The following is a 21010-nucleotide window of genomic DNA, read 5'->3' on the forward strand; positions in this document are numbered from 1 at the left end:
CATTAGCTTATGCTTTCTATACTGCTGCTATAAAGACGTACAGACATCGAGATAACTTTCTACCACTACTAAGGTCTTAGAAAGAGATGCTTAATTATAAGTATGCTACGGAGTTTAAAGTAGCTGCTTACACTGAGATAAAGGCCTTAATGGGAAAATATACCTGGGACGAGGTACAACTAATTAAGAAGGTTTATTGGCTTCTTATAATGTGGGTCTTTACGTATAAGGAAGATTTGGATGGTTTTATTATGAGATTTAAAGCTTGTCTAGTTGTCTGTGGAGACCTTTAAGTAGTCTTATAAGAGGAGGTTAAAGCTATTACGGCAGCCTATCGGACCTTCTATTTGCTCTGCGCTTTTATCACTAGCTTTAACCTAGACGTTATATAGATTAACGCCGTTAACGCCTTTATTAATGCCTTGGTTAATAATAAGGTCTACCTTATTCCCCCTAAGGGTGTAGACCTACCGCCTAGATTATCTCTCCGTTTTAGAAAGGCAATGTATGGACTTTGGAAATCTCTAAAGTTATAGTTTTTAGAAATGTTTACTGCTCTTTAAAGTATGGGTTTAAAAGCGGTACTGGATAAGCTATATCTCTACGTATACCCTACTAAACCTATCTTTATATTCTTCTACGTCGATGATATCCTAATTATAGGACACCTGAGCTATCGATAGTAGATGGAGGACATCCTAAAGCAACTATAAGATTGATTTGAGATACGCCAAATACCTTAATTTACGTTATTCCTAAATACTTATATTATGCAAAATTGATAAAAGGGAAAGCTCTGGCTTTATTTAGATTAGTATTTTGAGAAGCTAGTCTTAATATACCATCTAGAATATCTAAAGCTATTAGCTACACCACTATTGGGCCAGGAATTAACACTGTATGAAGGAAAAGCTACGCCGAATTAGACAAAAGGATATTAATGCCGTGTAGGTTCTGCGATATATCTGGCATCTACTACATAACTAGACGTTACTTTCTTAGTTAGCAAACTAGCTAAGTTCTTATAAAATCTATTACTAGCTTATCTTGCGGAGATTAATAGATTGCTTACCTATCTCTATAATACTAGATACCTCGCTCTTAAGTTCTCTACTATTACACTATATGAGATAAACTAGGTTCTAAAAGCTGCTTCTAATGCCAGCTTTGCTAACGATGCTCTAACATATTAGAGCTTATAGGGCTTCTTAATAAGCTTATTTAATAGGCCTATAGTATAGCAGGCAATTAGATAAAAGGTAGTTACTAAGTTAACTACAGAGGCAGAACTCCTAGCTCTCTTATATATTAGTGGGGAGGTTAAGTATATAGTGCGGATATTTAAAGCTATTAGATTTGATCTAGAACAGGACATTATTATTAATTGTGATAATTAGCAGTTAGTACAGATCGTGACGAAAGAGACTCCTATAGTATCTATAAAGCTCTGACATATAGATATTTATTAGTTCTAGCTTCGCCAGGAAGTATAAAACGGAAGCTTTGTTGTATAATGGGTACTAACGAGCGAGATAGCTATAGATAGACTAACTAAGGCTCTATTAAAGCAAAATCATCAAAAGTTCGTCGAGGTGGTAGGGCTTCGCGATATTAGATATCTGGTTAATTGACGCTTGGCGGAGCTTACCACTAACTTGTCTCTCCTAACTGCCTATTCTAGTAATCTAGCTCTGACGCTCTACGCTAGATCTGAGGGGGTGTGTTGGCCACTGAAGTAGCTATTGGCCTAAATCGGATGTGCTTTAGATCGTCTTAAAATTGTCTTTGATGCCTAGTACCCTACGTAAGACTACCCTAGTGCTTACCCTCGTATTTCGTATGTCTTGGTGGATGTCTCTATTGCCTGTACCTCCCCTCTTTCCTATTCTAGTATCTTCCTTGTGTATATAAAGATCTTCGAGAGCCACCTTGAATAAAACAGATCACTCGTACAATTCTGTGTCTCTACCTACCAGCCAGCTTATGTCATTTGTCTTGATACCTGCCTGGCTGAAATCTCGTAATAGTGTCACGTGCGGCTCAGCGACTCAGCGGGCGCTCAGCCGTCGATACGTGCACAAGCTGGCCCGAACTCGAACTGTACGACTCCAACAAATTTTTAGTCACCTTCTCCGCCGTCTCTAACAAATAACAATAACTAACTCACGCCACAGCTTACTAAGCCCTACCCTCACCAATTAGAAGACAATATCCATCGCTCCAACAGCTAACGTGGCTCCCCCTGCAATCCTTTCTCAACTTTCCTTCCTATATCAAATACTCCCAGAGAAATTATAACCAATAGCCATCCCAAAAGGATTTATGCCCATTTTTAGTCACGGCCACCGCTAAGATTTGAGGATGAGCCTTCCGCAAGAGGCGCGAAAGTTGATCGAAACTATTCGGCACAAAGGCGTTGTTTCAGTAACTCGGAATGCTCTTGAGGTGTATGTTTATGGATCTGCAGAAATTTATCAATTTCTGCTTACACTTATACAGTATATCCACACAACTCTACGACAAATCAACACGTTTCCTCCTTGAACTGCTCCAAAATGCCGATGATAATGCTTACAATTGTCTCACTCCAACTCTGAATTTTACGTATAAACTAGGCAGTCTTCGCGTAGATTGCAACGAGGTTGGCTTCAGAGCTCAAAACGTCGAAGCCATCTGTAGCATCGGAGTGAGCACCAAGGCTGGACTAGACCACTCCACTCGATACATTGGGGAGAAGGGCATCGGTTTTAAGTCTGTTTTTAAGGTTGCCGACGCTGTGTGGATAACTTCCCGTGAATACACGTTTAAATTTGACCGGAGAGCGGAGCTTGGTATGATAGCTCCTGTTGAACGTAGAATAGGATTAGGAAAGGAGGACTCGTGTGTAGATTGATCTACGAAGAAAAGAGACTATATATACATGAGGTAGTACGTAATGACTAGGTTATAGAAACAGGTTTGTAAGACATTAGCGGGGTAGTGAGACATAGGGTGGTCCGTTCGACAGCTCCTGTGTGGGCCGAATTTCCTGAAGCCACTATCCTAGGGTACACTTCCTTCTATTTGCAGCTTGCTGAGGACTACAACGAAGATGAGCTCGTTCAAGAGATCCTTTCCTTCGATTCCATACTTTTAATTTTTCTAAGGAGGATCAGAGAAATCAATTTGAAAGTATCGCAAGGGAATGGGAAGATTTGGTCATCACAACTTTCGAGGGCCGATAGATTGGAAACAGGCAATCTAATCACAGAGTTGAGTCAAGGGCAGTCGACCAAGCAGTATTTTGTCAGGAAGCACGTTGTGAATCCTACTGTACTGGAAGCAAAACGCCCAGGTTGCTTACAGACTGAGGTACTACTTGCTTTTCCCATCCCTGACCTAACTAGTGAACCCGAAAATACCCCTCAGAGCGTCTACGCGTTCTTACCCATCCGAGACTACGGCTTTCAAGTATGTGCGTATAGTTTTTGCAGTGTACCATCAATATTAATACGACTAGTTCCTCGTCCAAGGCGATTTTCTTCTTACCGCTAATCGGGAAGATATTGACAAGTCTTGTCAATGGAATTGCACATTACGCGACGCGTCAGTGAATGCTTTCCTGGAGGCCATCGATAATTTCAATTCCGGACCTTTACGATACAACTGGCCTCACTATGTCCCCATGGGTGTGGTATCATCGTTCTTTGGACCTGTCCAAAATAACATAATTGATCAGCTCCGTCAGAAACCTGTGCTTGAATGCTGGAAGCAAACCTTGGTCGAGCCATGTTCATTGGCGTACGTACCACGAGACTTTCTAGATGACCGGGGCACTCCTTTCATTCTTAATTCCACTACTGCATTTCGTTATCTATCCGGGAAGTATCCCAACTGGGAGATCAATGCTATATATCAGCTCGGCGTTACTCAACTTACCGCTAAGAAATTTTTGGACGACTTGAACTCAATGATTGCCAGCGAGCCAAGTACTTTTCAGGCGAAATCAGCAGAATGGCATGCGCAGCTTGCAACAGCGATGCTTCCCCTGGTGCTAAAGATCGACCTTAAACCCCTCATACATAAGATGCCAATCATCCCGCTGCGAGAAGGCCAATGGGTAGCAGCCAAAGGGGCAGCCATATTCTTTTCCGAGAATACCCAATCTCTCAATATTCCCAAGGGAATTCCAGTTCTCGCCGTTGATCCAGTGGCGGGGAATAATGTCCACCGGCACGATCTGTTCAAACAACTTGGTGTCAGAGATTGTGATGCGACCGAAATATGCCGTTTGATAGTCGAGATGCATGGGGGGGAATCTTTCAATCCTAAAGCGATCCCTGAGCCTTATTTAGTTTCACACGCAAAGTTTCTATACCAAGCATCTTGGCGACCACTAAGAAGTGCAGAGCTTTGGTTCGTGACAAAGGGAGGGGGGCGAAGCCTTGGATCTAGTGTGTACATTCATGCCGAGCGCGGGAACGGTTCCCCTCTCGCCAGGATTTCCACTCAACTCGAAACAAGGTTTCCCTTTGTACACACTGACTATCTCAAGTCCTTTCCGAACGACAAAGGCTGGTTCGTTTGGTTAACAACAGCATTCCACATCTCAACAATTCCTCGTCTCGCTACGCCGCTGCTGGATGGGCAGGAAGAAGGGACCCCGTCTTTGTCCGAGGAGTTCCGATACCTTTTGGCCAATTGCCAGTCGTCCGATATTCTCTGGGTCTTGAGAGAAAATTGGGCTCACTATTCAAAATGGATCGAGAACAACAACTCTTCTCCACAATCGCCCACTCAAGTTGTTTCGAACCATTTGATCTTGGAAGAACTCAAGTCCCAAAAGGTCAAGTGCCGGAACGGTCTAGTCCCATTGTCAAAGACCGTTCTTCCAATGCTTGATCATTTCTTGCAGGACCGCGACTGCTTCCCATTTCTAGATGTAAAAGATGCTAAAAGTCCGCGCTGGGGTTTCTTGAGCTATTTTGGAGTCGCAGTAAATAGAAGCGCCCAGTACTACGTGTCTTGTTTGGAGGCCTTACATAACTCGAATCCTCGAAAGGAACTTCTCACTCACATCTACCAGCAAATCCAGAATTACTATATCGGCGAAGAGCTAACCATAAGGTAAAATGCCGAATCTACTTCCGACCATTGTCACGTATATTGCTAACAGGATACAGGGACGCTTTTGGTAAAAGGAAGCTAATTTGCGCGTCGTCAGGACCACCGAAATACACGAAGTCCCTCCGTTGGTATACGGTCCAAGAGTGCATAGCGGAGAAGGTTAAACCCGCATCCGAGTATCTGAGTTGTGGACATCTCTTCCGCTGTCTGTTAGCGACTGGTGACGGGGAACTCGCTTCTATCATCAAAAAAGCGAGGCTCATCAACAAATCCACCCCGCTATCAGAAATTATAAGGGTCTTTCGCGATCTAAGCAATGCTTTTAAGCAAGCCCATCCCAAGGAGGTAGCTGACACTCTTAAGTGGCTTGCCACTAAACCTATCTTCCCAATATCAACAGGCAAGAAGCAAGGTTTATTCGATTACCTGGCGCCATTTGGCGATGACATCGATTGGCTAATTGCCGACCGGGACCACCTGAAGGATAGCTTCCAGGGTAAAGCTCCACTACTAGCTTTCACAGTTGAAGAACTGAGTTCAATGGAGAATCTACTTGAGCATCTCAAAGCAGACTCCCGCATGCTTTCCAGACTAGTAAAGAGTAACACTACGCCTCAGGGCCTCATCAGTGTACATAAATCGTACACAATGTTTCTTTGGGAACGCAGAGAGTTTATCAAGGCGTGAGTCATCTCTCCACTCCATTTAGCCGCATAATCTAGTAGCTAATTGTCCATAAACCTCGCAGCTTGATTCCCAAAGCGCATCCGGAAAGAGATCGGGTAATCCAGCAGATAGAAAACATCCGTGCTAGTGTCGCAGACCATATCATTCAAACCCACACCCTCAAATTCCGCAAAACCGATGTAGCTGGTTTTCCTGGAAAAGCGGAAGTAGCCTCGTCGGCCACGAATGATTCGCTGAACCTATTCTTGACTGAGGACTGTATCACAGTTGAGTGCCCATCTTTTGAACTTGTTGAGATGATAGCAAAGCATTGTGGTATCAAGAATTTGACGCACCAGAATTTACTTCAAACCATACTCACCGCTGCCACACATAATCGAATTCAGGCGACGTTGCTAAGACAAGGTATTCATGTCAACGTATGTTTGTTGGATGAAGGTATGCATTATCTTTCCACACTACAGAAGGGGAAATAACCTGGCAAAAAGCTGGTTCATTGCCATCCGAAAAGCTAGCGAACAGGTATGCTGGTGCCTCAGGCGACATTCCGATAATACCGTCACCATTCACTCAAAGCAAAGAGGAGATCAGAGGCATGAGAAGCAAGGAGCATCAATTTTCTGATGTGATTCCTGATGATAATTCTGATGGCGAGCGGGCCGACGGAATCCGTCTCGTAATGATAGACGGTATTGGCTCCACTAGTAAATGCGAACCCATGAAGAACAGAATGATGAAACAGGACAGCGGAAGATGTTTGCCGTTTCGTACAGAATTTCAGCCGGATGGTATCTATGTAAAGGATCTCCAAACCCACGGAACCTTTGGGACAGAATCAGCCCTGCATATCCAATACATAGGGGAGCTTATGGTGAGTAAATCACTTTGCCGTTTCCAATTCCAAATAAATGGTTGACACAATGGCCCACAGGCCTCAGAATTTTTCGCAAAACACCTGGGGGCATTGTATGATCCATCAGTTCATTGGACGAGTCTTCTGTCGACGAGAGCCGGCTACCTGCCTTCATCCGTTTCAAAGAATCATGCCTCATTTACATTCAATGAGGGCGACATATCTCCACACATTGCAGCTCTTTTAGCGGTACAGGATTATCATGAAGCAGGATTGGGAATTCTGGGTGAGCCTAACTACCATTTTGAGGTCGCTGTCACGACCGGCGGTAGAAGTGCTCCTTTTCCCTTGAGTCTATCGCAAATCGAAAGGGTTAGTGTAGTATTTATGCATTCTGCGCCACAACTATTTTCCTTCCTTGCACCTCAATTCAGGCCTTTAATACCTAGGCCGATTCCTTTCCTTCTACCCTATGTTTTCAGTAATTGAAACTAACACCGAGTGAATAGATACGGAAATATCGTCGTAAACCTGGAAAAGATTCGCCAACTGACATCATCATTTTAATGAAAATCAGTGATCTTTATTCTGGTTTTTGCATCGATTTTTATGTGGATCCGTGGAAGTTATATGCATCGGACGGCTTGATGCTGCTGGGAGACTGCGACTTTAAAGCCCGTATAGACCATACACTAACACCAGGGCAGCACATGGCTTACTGTTCGGTGAATACTATGGTTGAACCCCAGCGACGCAATAAGTTGTCTTCCAGTTCGAATGCGGCATATCTATCTCATCGTCGTCATGGGCGCTGGCCTTCCACACCAAGTGCCGCACCAGGCGACAGTTACTATGTGCAGAGCGCTATGACTCTACAACCTTTGCCTGAAAATAACAACATCGTCCCATTACCCGGGAATACAATTATCGGGGTGAAAGAACCGGGCACATTCCATAAGTACTCTCACAGGCCACTGCGTGATGCCGAGATACGCCTACTCATTGTACTGCCAGGGAATGGTGAAGAGACATTGCGAATCGTCATATTCCACACTTCTATAGAGAGATCGGATCAGTATCAAGCACTCTCTTATGTATGGGGCACCCATTTGCAGCCACAAATGCTGTCGACTCAAGCTGGGATATTGGATGTAACACCGTCCTTGCACGCAGCTCTTCGGCATTTGCGCCAGAAAAAGGAACCTGTGATTCTATGGGTAGACGCTATATGTATCAATCAGAATGACAAGAAAGAGAAGGCACAGCAAATCCGACTACTCCCTCACATTTTCCAGAGGGCAACTTCCGTCATAGTTTTCCTTGGCCAAGATGACCGGAGCCACCATGCAATAGAAACACTCATGCAGATTAGAGCGAAAGATACGTCAGTACTATGGCCGAAGTGCATTTCACCTATCCCAGCTTCATGGAGTGATCAGTCTATACCACCTCATGACGATAGAATGTGGGGCGACATCATAGAGTTCTTCCAGCGTCCCTGGTTCCGAAGGATTTGGGTAATTCAGGAAGTGGTTCTTGCCGCCGGTGTCCGAATAATATGTGGTAAATGGAATATTGACTGGAATGATCTCTTCAGTGCCGTCGAAACGATAGATCGAGAGTTCCGGACTTCAAGGAATGACATATTCCGCACTAAATTCGCGTGGGAGCCCTTCCTTGAATTGGCAAAGCAAAGGGAATGGGAAGCACGGCAAACCCGTTGGTCGCTTATACGTCTGCTTGAATCGTTCCGTGCCGCCGAATCAACGTTAAGACGTGACCGCCTCTTTGCATTACTTGGTTTTGCGTCAGACGGGGACAACTTAGCTTTTGAGCCCAGTTATGACGCGCCTTTGGAGGTTATTGTTCGGAGATATGCATGTGCATTTATTAAGCAAGGCAAAGTAATGCTGTTACTCTACCGAGCAGGTCTTGGATCTCAACCATCACGATTTCCTTCCTGGATCCCAAACTGGACCATCCCCAGGCCGAGCAGTCTCTACGACTCTTCAAGCCGTGGCATGAACCGCAACGCTTCATGGGTTGCAGAGCCAGAAACCTCTTGTGATCCTTCATCGGACGAGCTTGAAATTCATGGCTATCAAGTGGATGTGTTGATAACCATCAGCAGCATGAGAAATGACCTAGGTCAGCTGCGGGCATACCTAGAGGAGGTCGACTCGATGATAGATTCGTTGAAGCGATATCCGGCATATGCTTCGGAAAGCCTCTCTGATTTGAAATGGAAAGTTCCTATCGCGGGTGCCTTGCATCCGAGGATATCAGCCTCTGGAACCATGGATCTTCGCTCATCGTATAAAGCTCTTCGTTTAGACTTAGCATCTGACTCTACCCAAGGATCCAAGAGCAAAGTAAACGATGAGGTCTTGAACGGGGCGGGCTTGAACTATGCGTTCGCCCTCCAAGACCATCTTTCCGGATGGAGGTTTGTTACAACAAAGAGGGGATATGCCGGAGTGGCGCCTGGGTCTGCTAGTGTGGGAGATGCCGTTGCTGTTTTCAATGGAGGTGGAGTTCCTTTCCTCGTAAGGGAAAGCGAATCAAGAAATGGGGTACATGGCCTTGTCGGAGAGTGCTATATACATGGGCTGATGAATGGTGAAGCGAAGGGATTGAAGGGAATTAAGGAATGGGTTTTTCGACTACATTAAAGCTTTTTATCTTCTCTACTACTTCTATATTATGGCGATATCGTAGCTCTATTCTACAAGAAGTTGGATATAGGCTATCGGTCGGTTTTAGTTTAAAATCTACGAAGATGCGTTTTAAAATCTAGCTTACGTTCTATAATAATGTATCTCGCCCCTTAAATATTCTAGATATAGAGTTATTGTAAGAGTGTATATATTGGATCCCGCAACAGTCGCGATAGATTCGTAAGCATTGTCTATCTTTTTAGCCTTATGGCGACGTAGAGCGGGACACGTTATAGTTATAGTATATATTTATAAAGATATAATTACCTAAAGAACCTATTATATTAATATATAATATAGCTATCGTGGTTATGATATAGCTTGTAAAAACATATAAAACTGATTTTTAAACCATTTAGTTTACACCCAAACGACGCCTATAAGCTCTCAGACGCTTCGCAGAAGATTTGGGGGGGGGTATAGGGAGCCGCTGCACGTGCTTCCCCTGCCCCGTAACCAAAATCTACTACGGAGCGTCTGATTTATGAGATAAAGCCTAACTGATCCCTCCCCCGACCTCGATTGCATTCATTAACTTTAGTGCTCAAGTAACTCCTTGAGGTTTCCGGTATTCTTGGCGATATACTCTCCTGCTAGTTTGGGCCTTACAGCATCAGCTAAACCGCAATGGCGAGCGTTAAGTTATGCGAGATTTGCTCCGGGATTGATTTTCAGCGTCATATATTTGGGGATAATGGCCTACAATATAACGTCAAAGATGTCGATATAGGCTCCATCGGGGATATAATCACCAGGAAACGGCTCTGCTCATTGTGCCAATTATTAGAGCAGAGCTTTGATACAACGAGAATCTCGAAAGACGCTCATTGCATTCTCCAAGCAGTGCACTTCTGCCTTTGTCCTATGCAATGGTCCGCCAAGCATGATGAGTTTCTGGAGTGCCACCACCCTCGGCATGTTGATTTCATCGTAGAATCTGAAAAGTTTCAATCCGTTACATTTCAAGTTTGTCTCAATCCGGTTCCAAGAGGGTTTGGCTTGGATGGAGATTCGGATAGGTTGCTCGGGGAAACACATGCAAGCAGGTTCTCTGGACGGCTTTTTGAAGAAACGGCGGATCCAGTTCTGTTTAAGAAATGGCTGGATCTCTGCGAAAGTCATCATGGAGATAAATGCCATTTGCCAATTTGGCCGCGATCCCCTCCTCAGCCGGAAAATCTACTGGTGATAGATGTGAAACATTCATGTGTCACTACTGCGCCGCCAGCATGTCGTTTCGTTGCACTATCATACGTATGGGGTTCAGCGAAGCAAAAGAAACTCACGCATGCAGATTGGCCAATACTTAGCCAGAAAGGAGCACTTGAAGGAGAAAACATACCTGCAACCATTAAGGATGCTATACAGGTAACCGAAGCCATTGGTGAGCAGTACTGCTGGATTGATACACTCTGTATCTTCCAAGATGACCCAGCGAGCCAGCAGGACCAAATATCCCAGATGGGTGCTATCTACTCAAGGGCACTTCTGACCATCGTGGCCGCCGCGGGAGACGCGGGTTCGGGGCTTCAAGGCGTTCGTCCCGGTACTAGGGACGTCCGCCAAGATATTATCCATTTGCCTACCATTAGTCTTCTCAAAATCGTCGATGATAGCACCAGTCCCCTGTCTATTTATGATCGAATATCTCCATGGCAAACAAGAGCATGGACGTTTCAAGAGCGTCTCTTCTCCCGGCGGCTGTTAATCTTCCGAGAAAAGCAGATTTATTGGCATTGCAAGACGGCAAGCTGGCTCGAAGAGAAATTCTTAGAGTCGGAAGAGCCCGTCAAGATGAATGTCCTCGAATTGCTGGTGCATGATGATGTCACAATCCCAAGAAGCCTGGCCGAGTGGAAACCATGCTACCGAAGTGTGAAGACCGAATCAGACAAGTTTTACGAAATTTATAGCCGACTACTTCGAGGATACAGTGTGCGGCAATTATCTTTCGGATCGGATATTTTGAATGCGTTTGCTGGTGCGACAAGGGCCCTAGCACTGTTAGGGGGTGATGAGTTCATCTGGGGTCTACCAAAGTCGCATTTTGCGAACTCACTCACGTGGACAATATCATCAGTCTCTAATCGTCGCAGAAACACCTGTTCCCAGACGGTTCTGATGCAAGACGGCACAGCTCGCGAGTTACCATTCCCAACCTGGAGCTGGTCCTCGTGGTGCTGCGGAGGCGCCCGGAATATTAGAACGTCTGAGAAAGGAACTGCGCTCGAATCATGCATTATAACATTCTATAGCCGCCTAATTAGCGGAAAGTTAGTTAGAATTACCCAGTCGTCTCCTGTGCATACTTCCGCGGGTGTTTCTAGAAGTCCAGCTCCACAGTGGCTCGAGCTGCCTCAAACAATCGAAAAACTGGTTGATATTACTGCTGGCGAAGAGGTACTCCATTCCGGATTCTTGACTTTCTGGACTAGCACAGCTACAATCTACTTCTTCATCGAGCGTCCAAATCCGCACAGGCGAGGCCCCCCTCGTCACACCTGTTTATCGACGACTGGAGAGGTTCTAAAAGCAATACCTAATTTGGAAACCAGAATCTGCGTTCCGTTCAATGATCCGAAACTTCCTAAATCAATTTGCTCTTCAAGCCTGAAGACCGCACAAGGTGATGATTTAGATGTCGACCACGAAATCTCAATTCTCGATCTAGTAATTATCGGGGGCGAGGCTCTAGTGGGCGCGGGAACAATATCTAGGCTATCCGGAAATGGGCGTATGTTACATGCTTTGTCTGTGGGTTGGAACAATGGTATAGCCCTTCGAAATGGATTTGTTAGTATACCCGAAGAAGACTGGATTGGGCTAAAGAACAGGAAATGGAGGCTCGTCACCTTAAGATAAGAGGATAGCAGGTCCTCTTAAAATCATTTCAAGTCCTTTTTGCTGTTGCGGTGCCTGTGAAGCTCCGCTCTCACCCACGGCGTCAACGGGCCAAAAGTGATATTGTTCGAGATTACTTCCTCTTTCCAGTAGTTTGCCTATCTTATAAAACCATATAATGAGAATGGAACTTCTGACTGACTATCCCTTAGCACGTCGAGCCTAAGAGAAGAAGGCCCGTGCATGAACACCAGAACCAAAACAACGCGTACCAAATTCAGCTAATCTAAGTGGCCACTTCTTATCGATAAGCTTAGGACCAATTTCAACGTGCTAAGGCTGATTCCTTTTCCGTTCGGAATTATCCCGGGGAATCCGCTCTCGGTGCACGGCATGTTTCGTAATACTGGCACAATCAACCTCATCCCGTTGGCTATAGTGCTAATCCACTGTCAACCACAAAGGCGAACCCCCTGCCCTGTTAATGATTCATTTGCATCGGCTGAGTATTATATATATAAGAGATATGTGGGCACTGTGATGCTTTGGTTACAGGTTATGACCTCCTTCAGTCACAATCCAAAACATTGACCTGAGTTCACCACCAACATGACTATCACTTCATATCTTACACTTCTCCGCCATCCTCCTAAATATGCTCTAGCATCAGTGCTCATAGCTTTCGGCGGTTGCCTCTTTGGGTGAGTTAGCACAGATATTCTGAGGAAACAAAATAGATCCATGCTCAAAACTGCACCCCTTCAGGCTCGATACAGGGTGCATCGGCCCAATTACCACGATGCCCCAGTTCGTAACTAGCATTGGCCATCTCTCTTCCACCTTGCACGGGCTTGTCGTATCGTCTATCCTCCTGCCCGCAGCCACAGCATCATTCTTTGCCGGCCATCTAGCAGATCGACTGGGGCGCGTACAAGGCATTGCAATTGGGAGTGTGATTTTCGGCATAGGTGCAGCACTTGAAGCAGCCTCTGTGAGGCTTGCTATGCTGTTTGTAGGGCGTGTCATTACGGGGGTTGGCGAAGGTTTGTTCCTCAGTACACTTGTAGTGTGAGCGGCTCTCGATCCATCTCTGCGGGAAGCAGGGCTAGTTCTAACCTCACTAGTTATATCTGCGAAATTGCGCCGCCAGCATACCGTGGCCCTCTGGCTTCTATCCCGCAGCTTCTCGTCACTATCGGCATCTGCACTGGATTTTTCGTCTGCTACGGTACCGTTAACATATCGTCGTCCGTATCGTGGCGTCTGCCGTTCGCATTGCAAGCTGGATTGGCCCTAGGTTTTGCTGCTGCATGTGTGCTGCTACTCCCCGAGTCACCGCGCTGGCTCACCTCGGTTGGACGCAGGGATGAGGCCGTGAAGACATGGGATGTCCTTGGTGTGTCTGGAGCGGAGCGGGAGAAGGAGCAAGAGCAAGCTGTCGTAGTGCCAGATGCGGAGAGTAGGAGTAGGCGCCGGGATCTCTTCAAAGTGTTTCGGCATAAAGTGTGGAAGAGGACTGCACTGGGTGTGTTTCTAATGGGCATGCAGCAGCTGAGTGGAATTGACGGAGTGCTTTATGCAAGTCACACCCCTTTTATATTCTCAGATAGCCTGCCATTAGATACTGATGCCACTATCATATAAGGCACCAGCTAATAGGCTCCAGTACGCCCCCCTCCTCTTCCAACAAGCCGGCCTTAGCAGCTCACAAGCCTCCTTTCTCGCATCCGGCATCTCTGCACTTCTCATCTTCCTCGCCACCATCCCCGCATTTCTCCTCTCCGACCGCTGGGGCCGCCGTACCTCTACAATTGCCGGCGGCCTAAGTCTGTCTGCCTGCATGATCCTTATAGGATCCTTGTACGCCTCCCATAGCGTCTATGGAAGCTACGGTGCTGGTCGCTGGGTTGTAATTGTGATGATCTATCTCTTCGCGATCTTCTTTAGCATCACCTGGGCTGTCGGCATCAAAGTGTACGCAAGCGAGATCCAGCCGCCAGAGACGCGCGCCGCAGCGACGAGTCTAGCCTACAGCTCGAACTGGGTGCGTCCTTCTCTCTCACTGCAACCCACTGAACACTAAGATACGTGATGCTAAAAAGCAGTTTTAGATCGTTAATTGGATAGTGGCCTTCACGACTCCCATCTTCCTCGCCAACTCGACTTTCGGCGTCTATTTCCTCTTCGGCTCAGCAACCTTGCTCACAGCAATCGTCTGCTCGCTCTTCATGCCTGAGACGCGCGGCCAGACACTCGAGTCGATTAACGAGGCTTTTGAGCGCTCTGGGTCCGTCAGGTCGTCGGTGGTGAAGATTGCGGACCGCCTACGTAGTGTTGTGCAGCCCCAGCGTAGGCATGGCATTGTTTCAGATGCTACGTTGGCGGATGTAGAGCTCGATGTTTTGCCTGCAAGAGTGGGCTAATTTTTAGCTTGTACGGTTCGGATGTCTTTGATGCTGTTTAAATGTCATGGCTATACTGTAGCATTCCGCAGAAGCTACAAGAATATGTCCAATCATATATTTACGAAATCGATGCTAGACTTCGCCTTTTTGAACTTCCCGGCGTACTTTGGAGTCTGCGAGGAAGAGGTGGGGAGAGCGAGGCAGGAAGAAAAGAGCATTACAAGCCTAAGAAAAGCTAATCAGGCAGTGGCGTAAGATACGACAAATTTGGTATGTTTGATGGCAGAATCTTGTTGGGTTAGAGAGTGACAAGCCAGTGGGTCGGTAGTACAGTGAAGCTTAAAGAGGCATGGGGCTTGCTTCATTGCTAATACGTTCTTCTAATAAAGCACGCTAGTAGCTTCTAAGCACTACATGCTAGTGACGTCGCGAAGGTGGCATAACGGAGTAGAAGCGGCAGATACCCTGGGCCATGCGCAATACCTCATGCCTTCTTAAACACTGGGAATTTCGAAGCAAGCTCATTTAATTTAGCCTAGAATATCGCCCTAAAGTATAAAACATTCTCTGTACATTCCAATTCATTTGTGAACACATATGTCCATAAGCCTAACCACGCCCTGCACCGAAGCCTAAACAGTTTCCCATCATGGCCCGTAATAACTATCTCTATTAACGCCCAATCGCCATTCTACCTTCCTGGAGTTCTTCTAACAAATACCAAACTTCCCAGAAACGCTAATATATGCATCGTGGAAGTCTTCAGAATACCTTCCGCAACACCATAAATATCAGGACAGCAAGAATGCCGTAAATCGCGTGGTCAATCCATGCGGGCGACCCCTCGGTGGAGCGCTGTGCTGCTGGCGGTTGAGGGAGCTGTACAGTTCGAGTCGGCGGGGGCGCTATCGTACTATTTGTTGACGGCTGCACAGCAGGCGAATCAACTTGAGTTGATGGCACGGGCGCTGGTATATCGCCTTCCACCTTCTCCTTCCCCTTCGCCTCAGCCTTCGCAGCTCCTTCCTCTTCCGCAGCGTCCTTGCCCAAGTCCTCCCGATATGCCAACCTCAGCTCCTCCGGCACAACCTCCTCCTTCATCTTCTCACCGCCAGCCTCCATGCTTTTGGCCGCCTCTTCTCGCTCACGCATAATCTCCGCGTTGACTTTCCCGCAGCTCGGACACCTGAACCCCGCACTCTCCCCAGCCATCCTCTTCCGCGCCGCCTCATTGCACTCGATCCCCCCAACCTGGCCCTTCGCGTCCGTATCCATGAAACTCCGTATCGCCACCATCGCGGTCCGGATGCCCCATGCCGGCTGCCATGTCTCTTCGTGGTGTCCGCTGATGCTGAGACAGATCTCACGGTTGACCTCGAAGCGGCCGGACGGCGTTAGGAAGCGGAAGGATGGCGGGCGGAGCGGGTAGGTAGGTGGCAGAATTATGCGGCCGTGGTAGATGCCTGTAGCGTAGGGGGAGGGGGCGGGCGGGCCGCGCAGTGTGAAGTGCCACTCGAAGAGGTTATCTTCGAGAGGCTCGGCGTGGTAGTCGGGCGAGGCATTGGAGGCGAGCTCGGAGGCTTCTTTGACTGTTGGAAGATGGTTAGTGAGGATAAGGGACATTGGAGAAGTTGGGTGGGGGAGAGATACGAATGCGCTTTATCGTTGGGTTCTTGGTGTTGAATTGGCCGCGGGTGGACATCGTGAGATGAGGGTGCGGGATCGATAGCTGAGCTAGTACATTTAATAAACTTAACACACAGAAGTTTGTTTGTTGAAAAGTTTAGGATTGTTTCTGGAATGAAGGACTGTAGAATTTTCTCTGAGCCAGCTGTTTTAGTCAAATTAAGCTTCCGCGAGTGCAGCTTCTGATGAATGCCACGGTTGATGTTACCCTTCGCCTTCGGTTTATTTGGACTTCCGTAGAATTTCCGACACTCCAATCATAGGTAGATCCAATTACTACAGCCAATTACAGAAAAACGGAACATAATTTGTAGCCCCTAATTTCTATTTCTCGTTTGCAAGCATTTTTGCGACGGTACGTTACTCTTGGTGATTCTTTGCTGCCCTAGGAACCCTTTCCGCTGCTATTCTCCCTAGTATCTCCAATGCTCATGCAGACAGAGAGTTCTTTAGACGAGGCTGGAAGACTGAGAAAACCTGCAAGCAATCTGCTCGCCCTTTTTCTATGTAGAAAGACACGTAATGGTGCCAATACTTGGCTATGCGTGATACCGCCCTTTTTCAAGGTCGGTCGTTAAAGCAGCGACAAGGCTATGGCCGGAATTATAGATTTGAGTGCTGGCCCCTACCTTCCCATGCACCAAAAACTCTGCCCACCACTGCGCTGCAGTTACTCAGCTCATCGCCGCTTTTCTGATCAGCTCTTCCCTCCCGGCCGTGTTTCAGCCTCCGATCTCTTTAGGAATAACACACTGCAACTTCGCTAACACCTCCAATCATTTCCATATGGAAAATTCTGGGTGAGTTTTTTTTTTACACCTTGCTAACAAAAAGGGCGAAGGGGTCAAAACCATCATCATTATTGGGATACCTGGACGCCACAAATCTCGTCCAATCATTCCAGCTTAAACCTCGACCATTCCTTCCTCACATCGTCATCTTCGAACATAACCCCCGTAGGCCCCAATGACGCATTTCCATCTACAGCTGGGCCCTACGAAGAATATGGATCTGCCACAGATTTAGCAAGCTCCCTGTTCGGAATCCCCTGCAATGAACATCTAGCCTTTCCTGACGCCACCGTACACGGCATGGTGCAAAATGAAATCCCAAATTCCGGATTGCTTCAGCCACTCGGGCAAACTTTTAACCTAGGAAAATTTCCTACGGACAACCCAGAGCCTTGGGAACAGGTCCTATCTTCCGATTCAATTGCAGTGAACGGAGAATCTCTTTTAGTCCCCGAGATTGGCCCCTTGGGTGCTTCACTTAATAGTCACGATGAAGACACGTGTTATACCCAAAACAAAATCACACAGCATGAGTTACCTGATCCTACAGCCTATCCAAATGTAGCTTCCGGGTATGTACCCCACTTCTTAACTTCTTAAACATCTTGACTCATAACTTCTAGGACCCACCATCCTGTTTTTCACACAGAGAGCGTGGCTTCGGACAAAGATAGTGCCTCCTGTGGCACTGAAGTAGCTAGCTCACACGTTCATGATTCTGTGACTGGTAACGCGGCCTATGCTTGCCCCATCCGCGAATGTACTGAAAAGTCCCACATTTTATGGTATATCTCCTATCATATGAGAGCAGCACATCCAGAGTTGCGTTCGTGTACCGAATGTGGTGCAGCATTCAGCTCCAAGAACAGATTAAGCGACCATGCCGAGGAAACGGGGCATGCAGCTTTCATTTGTGAGCAGCCTGACTGTGGTTCTGCCTTTTCTCGATATGACTCATACGAACGACACCTAAAGATTCACGAAGATGACGTCAAACGTTATGCCTGCCCCCACTGTAAGAAGCATCGAGGCGTGAATGGTTTCAAACGCAAGGACCACTTAACACAGCACTTACGCAACTACCATCATATTGGAGAAGATGAAGCTAGAAACAATTTCGTTAGAGGGAAGTCCTGTCCACACAAGGACTGCCCGGAGTGGAGGCCAGAGAGTTTTTCGATCGAGAATAGTGCTTTCTGGAAAGTCTCAGAGTATACAAAGCACATGAAGAAGGTTCATGACGAGTCGCCGTTTCCGTGCCCTGAGCTCGGGTGTGACCGTATCGGCGGCAAAGGTTATTTCCGTAGAAGGGATCTTTTCAGACACCAGAAGAAGGAACACAGCATGAATGCGGGTCGGGAAGAGGGTGAAGAGGTTGAGTAGGGGTAAGAGCGAGCTTTAGGAGAAAGAAGATGGTGGTTTTATACACTTTCCTGCTATGTTTCCTACGCTATTTTGCTTTTCTTTGCCCTACAAAAAAATTAATAGTGCAGTAACGAAGATTTCACTCTTATTTGATCTCTTCCACTTCCTTATATTTTTCACGATATTATATAGAAGAAACTTGATTTTGCTTCAACTCCTGCTGCCATAAATTGTCTTTGGATCCCAAAACGAACTTGGCGCCCCGAGGCCCTTTGTACGAAGTAGTCGGTGCCGCTCGATTAACAGCTGTTAGAAGAGCATAGAGATCATCCCAAAAACCAGAGCAGCAAAACGTCTTTTCTTTTGGGAAGGGGCGAGGGGGGGGGGAGGTTGGGGGGCGAAATATCGAATACACTCCAAGCTCCGTAAATCACTGCGGCAATGGTTCCAAAATCGCGCTTTGCTTTGCGGCATTCGTTGAGTTAATAAACTTTATGTCTTTATTCCAAGCTTTCGCATTTTTGAAGATCTACGTGAAAGCGTAAAAAATTGATAGCAAAGTGTATCTAGAAAGCACAATACGCGTCTATTGGGTATCACCCCGATTATCATAATGATACCTAGATGTGCAAAGCAGCCTCTTGACTGAAATATGAGACTTCATGAGACAGGCCCTTCTTATGCTTCTGCCAAATTCTTGATATCTGCAGGTACCGTAAAGAAATGACCACCATAAACCAAATTGCCGCAAGCGCCAGCCGTTCATGACATCTACTACTGCAGGGAAAGGCCGAATCATGGCACGATGATCGTGCCCATGTGATAGACAGCAAACCAAGCAACGCAACTCAACGCGACCACCATGCCTGTGACCTCAGGTCTGCGTAGCCAAGCCCGTGGTCGACGTTGCACACGCACCATCGCCCGCTCTACCTCTTCGGCCTTCTCTTTATCTTTCACCGCAGCTTCAACAGCCGCTAGCTTCTCCTGGGACGTTGCCAGCAGCTCGTCCAATTCACGCACCAAGTTAGCGCTGTACTTGAATATCTCCGAAGCCTCTGCAACAACCTCCTCCCGTTCCCGGGCCGTGAAGAGGTCTTCGGCAGCAGCCAGTCGCTCTTTAAACTCCGCCTTAATATCCTCTCCATCCTCAGTCCCAGGGAAAGAGAAGAACGAGAGGCCAGCCTCTCCCAACGACACACTACTCCCCGCCCTCTTCTCCCCACCCCGCCAAAACCCCTCCCCAGCCTTCATCAGCTCGCTCCTGATCCACCGCCCGCCCGAGAACACAGCCATGTAGTAGCACCACGCGTACGCAACAAGCACATGCGGCTTCTGCGCCACCGCTTTGCGGATGTGCGCGCAGTACTCCTGCACCTTGGCGCCCGGGAACTGGGATAGCTGGACGGACAAATCGGTCTCGCTGAGCCCGGTCAATGTTTTCAGATCCCGCCTCAGCCTGCCTGACCTACTCAGGCCCTTTAGCCTTAGGTTCCTCAAGAATTCTAGCATTTGCGGGGAGGTTGGTGGGCTGGTGTTGTCGGCGTCGGCGTCCCATGGGTCGACGAGGAGGAAAGAGAGAAGTGGGGAGGATGGCGAGGTGGTGTGGGAGGGTGACGGGAGCAGGTCCTGCCATAGCGACTCGAAGGTCAGGTAGATGTGGGCGAAGTGGAGGAGGCCGGTTGTGTAGAGCGTTGGTGAAGAGGCGTGTGGAGGGAGCCCGAGCGGGAGGCGACTCGTTATTAGGCGGTTCAGTTGGGTATGGAGAGATCTGTGATAACGCCCAGTTAGCTTATGAGTCCTTGATTGTAGAGCAGTGCGAGTTTTATGGAAAGAGCATGGAATACCTAGATGCGATGTTGATTTCGGCGGGCAGTGATTTGAGCGGGACTGGATCTTTCGCCATGGTGACTTCGTCGCATGGAATGAGCATGCTCAGGCGCGAGAACGAGCTCGCGAGGGCTTTATGCGGCTTTGAAATCTGGCATCAGGGCCAGGCAACTGAGGTGGCTGTCTTAGAGGCTACCCACGCGGCGTAAACAGATGCCGCCATCAGGTCACGTCGCGCGACACAGTCGTGAGCATGCTGTCCTCAGGGTCCAGCTTAGATGAAAGCCGAATCTGGACCGCTGCGCCCAAGCTGAGTAGGCGGTCTGGTGAGGCGAACCGGTCGACATTTCCTCAAAATCGTAGGGAAATGGGCAGACAGGCACGACTGTATTGTTGAAGCCTGCAAGGTACTATTCTGTATAAGGCTGAGGTGGTAGGCCGTGCTTTGCTAATGCACGTGCACGCCCACAGGAACTAAGCTACGTGTGTCACCCGATCTACGATACAACATGGCATTCGAAGATTTAAATTCCTCCATTACACAGTGAGGCATTCGAAGGGTGTTTGCCAATGAGGCTCTTCATGACCGCGCCACATGTCTTACAATGTTTCACCCATAATGGCTGGAGCCTAATGTTCTCGTGCAGTGGCAGCCTGGAATTTTTGACGAAAAATTCCGATTCCTGGGCCTGCTGATTCTAGAAGCGACATGCACACTCTTTGCTCTCC

At 47.4% G+C, this 21010-nt stretch overlaps 6 protein-coding genes across 6 annotated transcripts; 4 read left to right on the top strand and 2 right to left on the bottom strand.

Annotated features, from left to right (window-relative positions):
* Window positions 1-2455: 2455 nt before the first annotated feature.
* Window positions 2456-9318, top strand: K441DRAFT_578728 (uncharacterized protein; the record flags this gene model as incomplete). Its single annotated transcript, XM_067644303.1, has 8 exons — window positions 2456-2852; window positions 3008-3411; window positions 3608-5106; window positions 5163-5789; window positions 5855-6220; window positions 6370-6664; window positions 6725-7018; window positions 7156-9318. The coding sequence occupies 8 exons, from the start codon at window positions 2456-2458 to the stop codon at window positions 9316-9318; spliced, it is 6045 nt and encodes a 2014-aa protein (XP_067500025.1).
* Window positions 9319-9669: 351 nt separating this feature from the next.
* Window positions 9670-12416, top strand: K441DRAFT_235521 (HET-domain-containing protein). The gene is made up of 3 exons (XM_067640673.1): window positions 9670-11903; window positions 11961-12117; window positions 12207-12416. Exons 1-3 carry the CDS (start codon window positions 9991-9993, stop codon window positions 12231-12233), a joined length of 2097 nt encoding a protein of 698 aa, XP_067500026.1. The 5' UTR covers window positions 9670-9990; the 3' UTR covers window positions 12234-12416.
* A 197-nt stretch (window positions 12417-12613) lies between these two features.
* Window positions 12614-15124, top strand: K441DRAFT_665795 (general substrate transporter). Its single transcript, XM_067649548.1, has 5 exons — window positions 12614-12905; window positions 12970-13272; window positions 13329-13782; window positions 13871-14248; window positions 14316-15124. The coding sequence occupies exons 1-5, from the start codon at window positions 12814-12816 to the stop codon at window positions 14625-14627; spliced, it is 1539 nt and encodes a 512-aa protein (XP_067500027.1). The 5' UTR covers window positions 12614-12813; the 3' UTR covers window positions 14628-15124.
* Window positions 15125-16783, bottom strand: K441DRAFT_617419 (UBC-like protein). Its single transcript, XM_067645794.1, has 2 exons — window positions 16260-16783; window positions 15125-16198 (listed from the first exon to the last, which is right to left on the bottom strand). The coding sequence occupies exons 1-2, from the start codon at window positions 16309-16311 to the stop codon at window positions 15372-15374; spliced, it is 879 nt and encodes a 292-aa protein (XP_067500028.1). The 5' UTR covers window positions 16312-16783; the 3' UTR covers window positions 15125-15371.
* Window positions 16784-16948: 165 nt separating this feature from the next.
* Window positions 16949-18676, top strand: K441DRAFT_642777 (uncharacterized protein). Its single transcript, XM_067646702.1, has 2 exons — window positions 16949-17658; window positions 17710-18676. The coding sequence occupies exons 1-2, from the start codon at window positions 17387-17389 to the stop codon at window positions 18467-18469; spliced, it is 1032 nt and encodes a 343-aa protein (XP_067500029.1). The 5' UTR covers window positions 16949-17386; the 3' UTR covers window positions 18470-18676.
* A 251-nt stretch (window positions 18677-18927) lies between these two features.
* K441DRAFT_665799 (heme oxygenase-like protein) lies at window positions 18928-20711 on the bottom strand. The gene is made up of 2 exons (XM_067649549.1): window positions 20299-20711; window positions 18928-20222 (listed from the first exon to the last, which is right to left on the bottom strand). The coding sequence occupies exons 1-2, from the start codon at window positions 20355-20357 to the stop codon at window positions 19247-19249; spliced, it is 1035 nt and encodes a 344-aa protein (XP_067500030.1). The 5' UTR covers window positions 20358-20711; the 3' UTR covers window positions 18928-19246.
* Window positions 20712-21010: the final 299 nt, after the last annotated feature.

Source organism: Cenococcum geophilum (genome assembly GCF_001692895.1).
Source record: "Cenococcum geophilum 1.58 unplaced genomic scaffold K441scaffold_46, whole genome shotgun sequence".
Classification (NCBI taxonomy): Eukaryota; Fungi; Ascomycota; class Dothideomycetes; order Gloniales; family Gloniaceae; genus Cenococcum; species Cenococcum geophilum.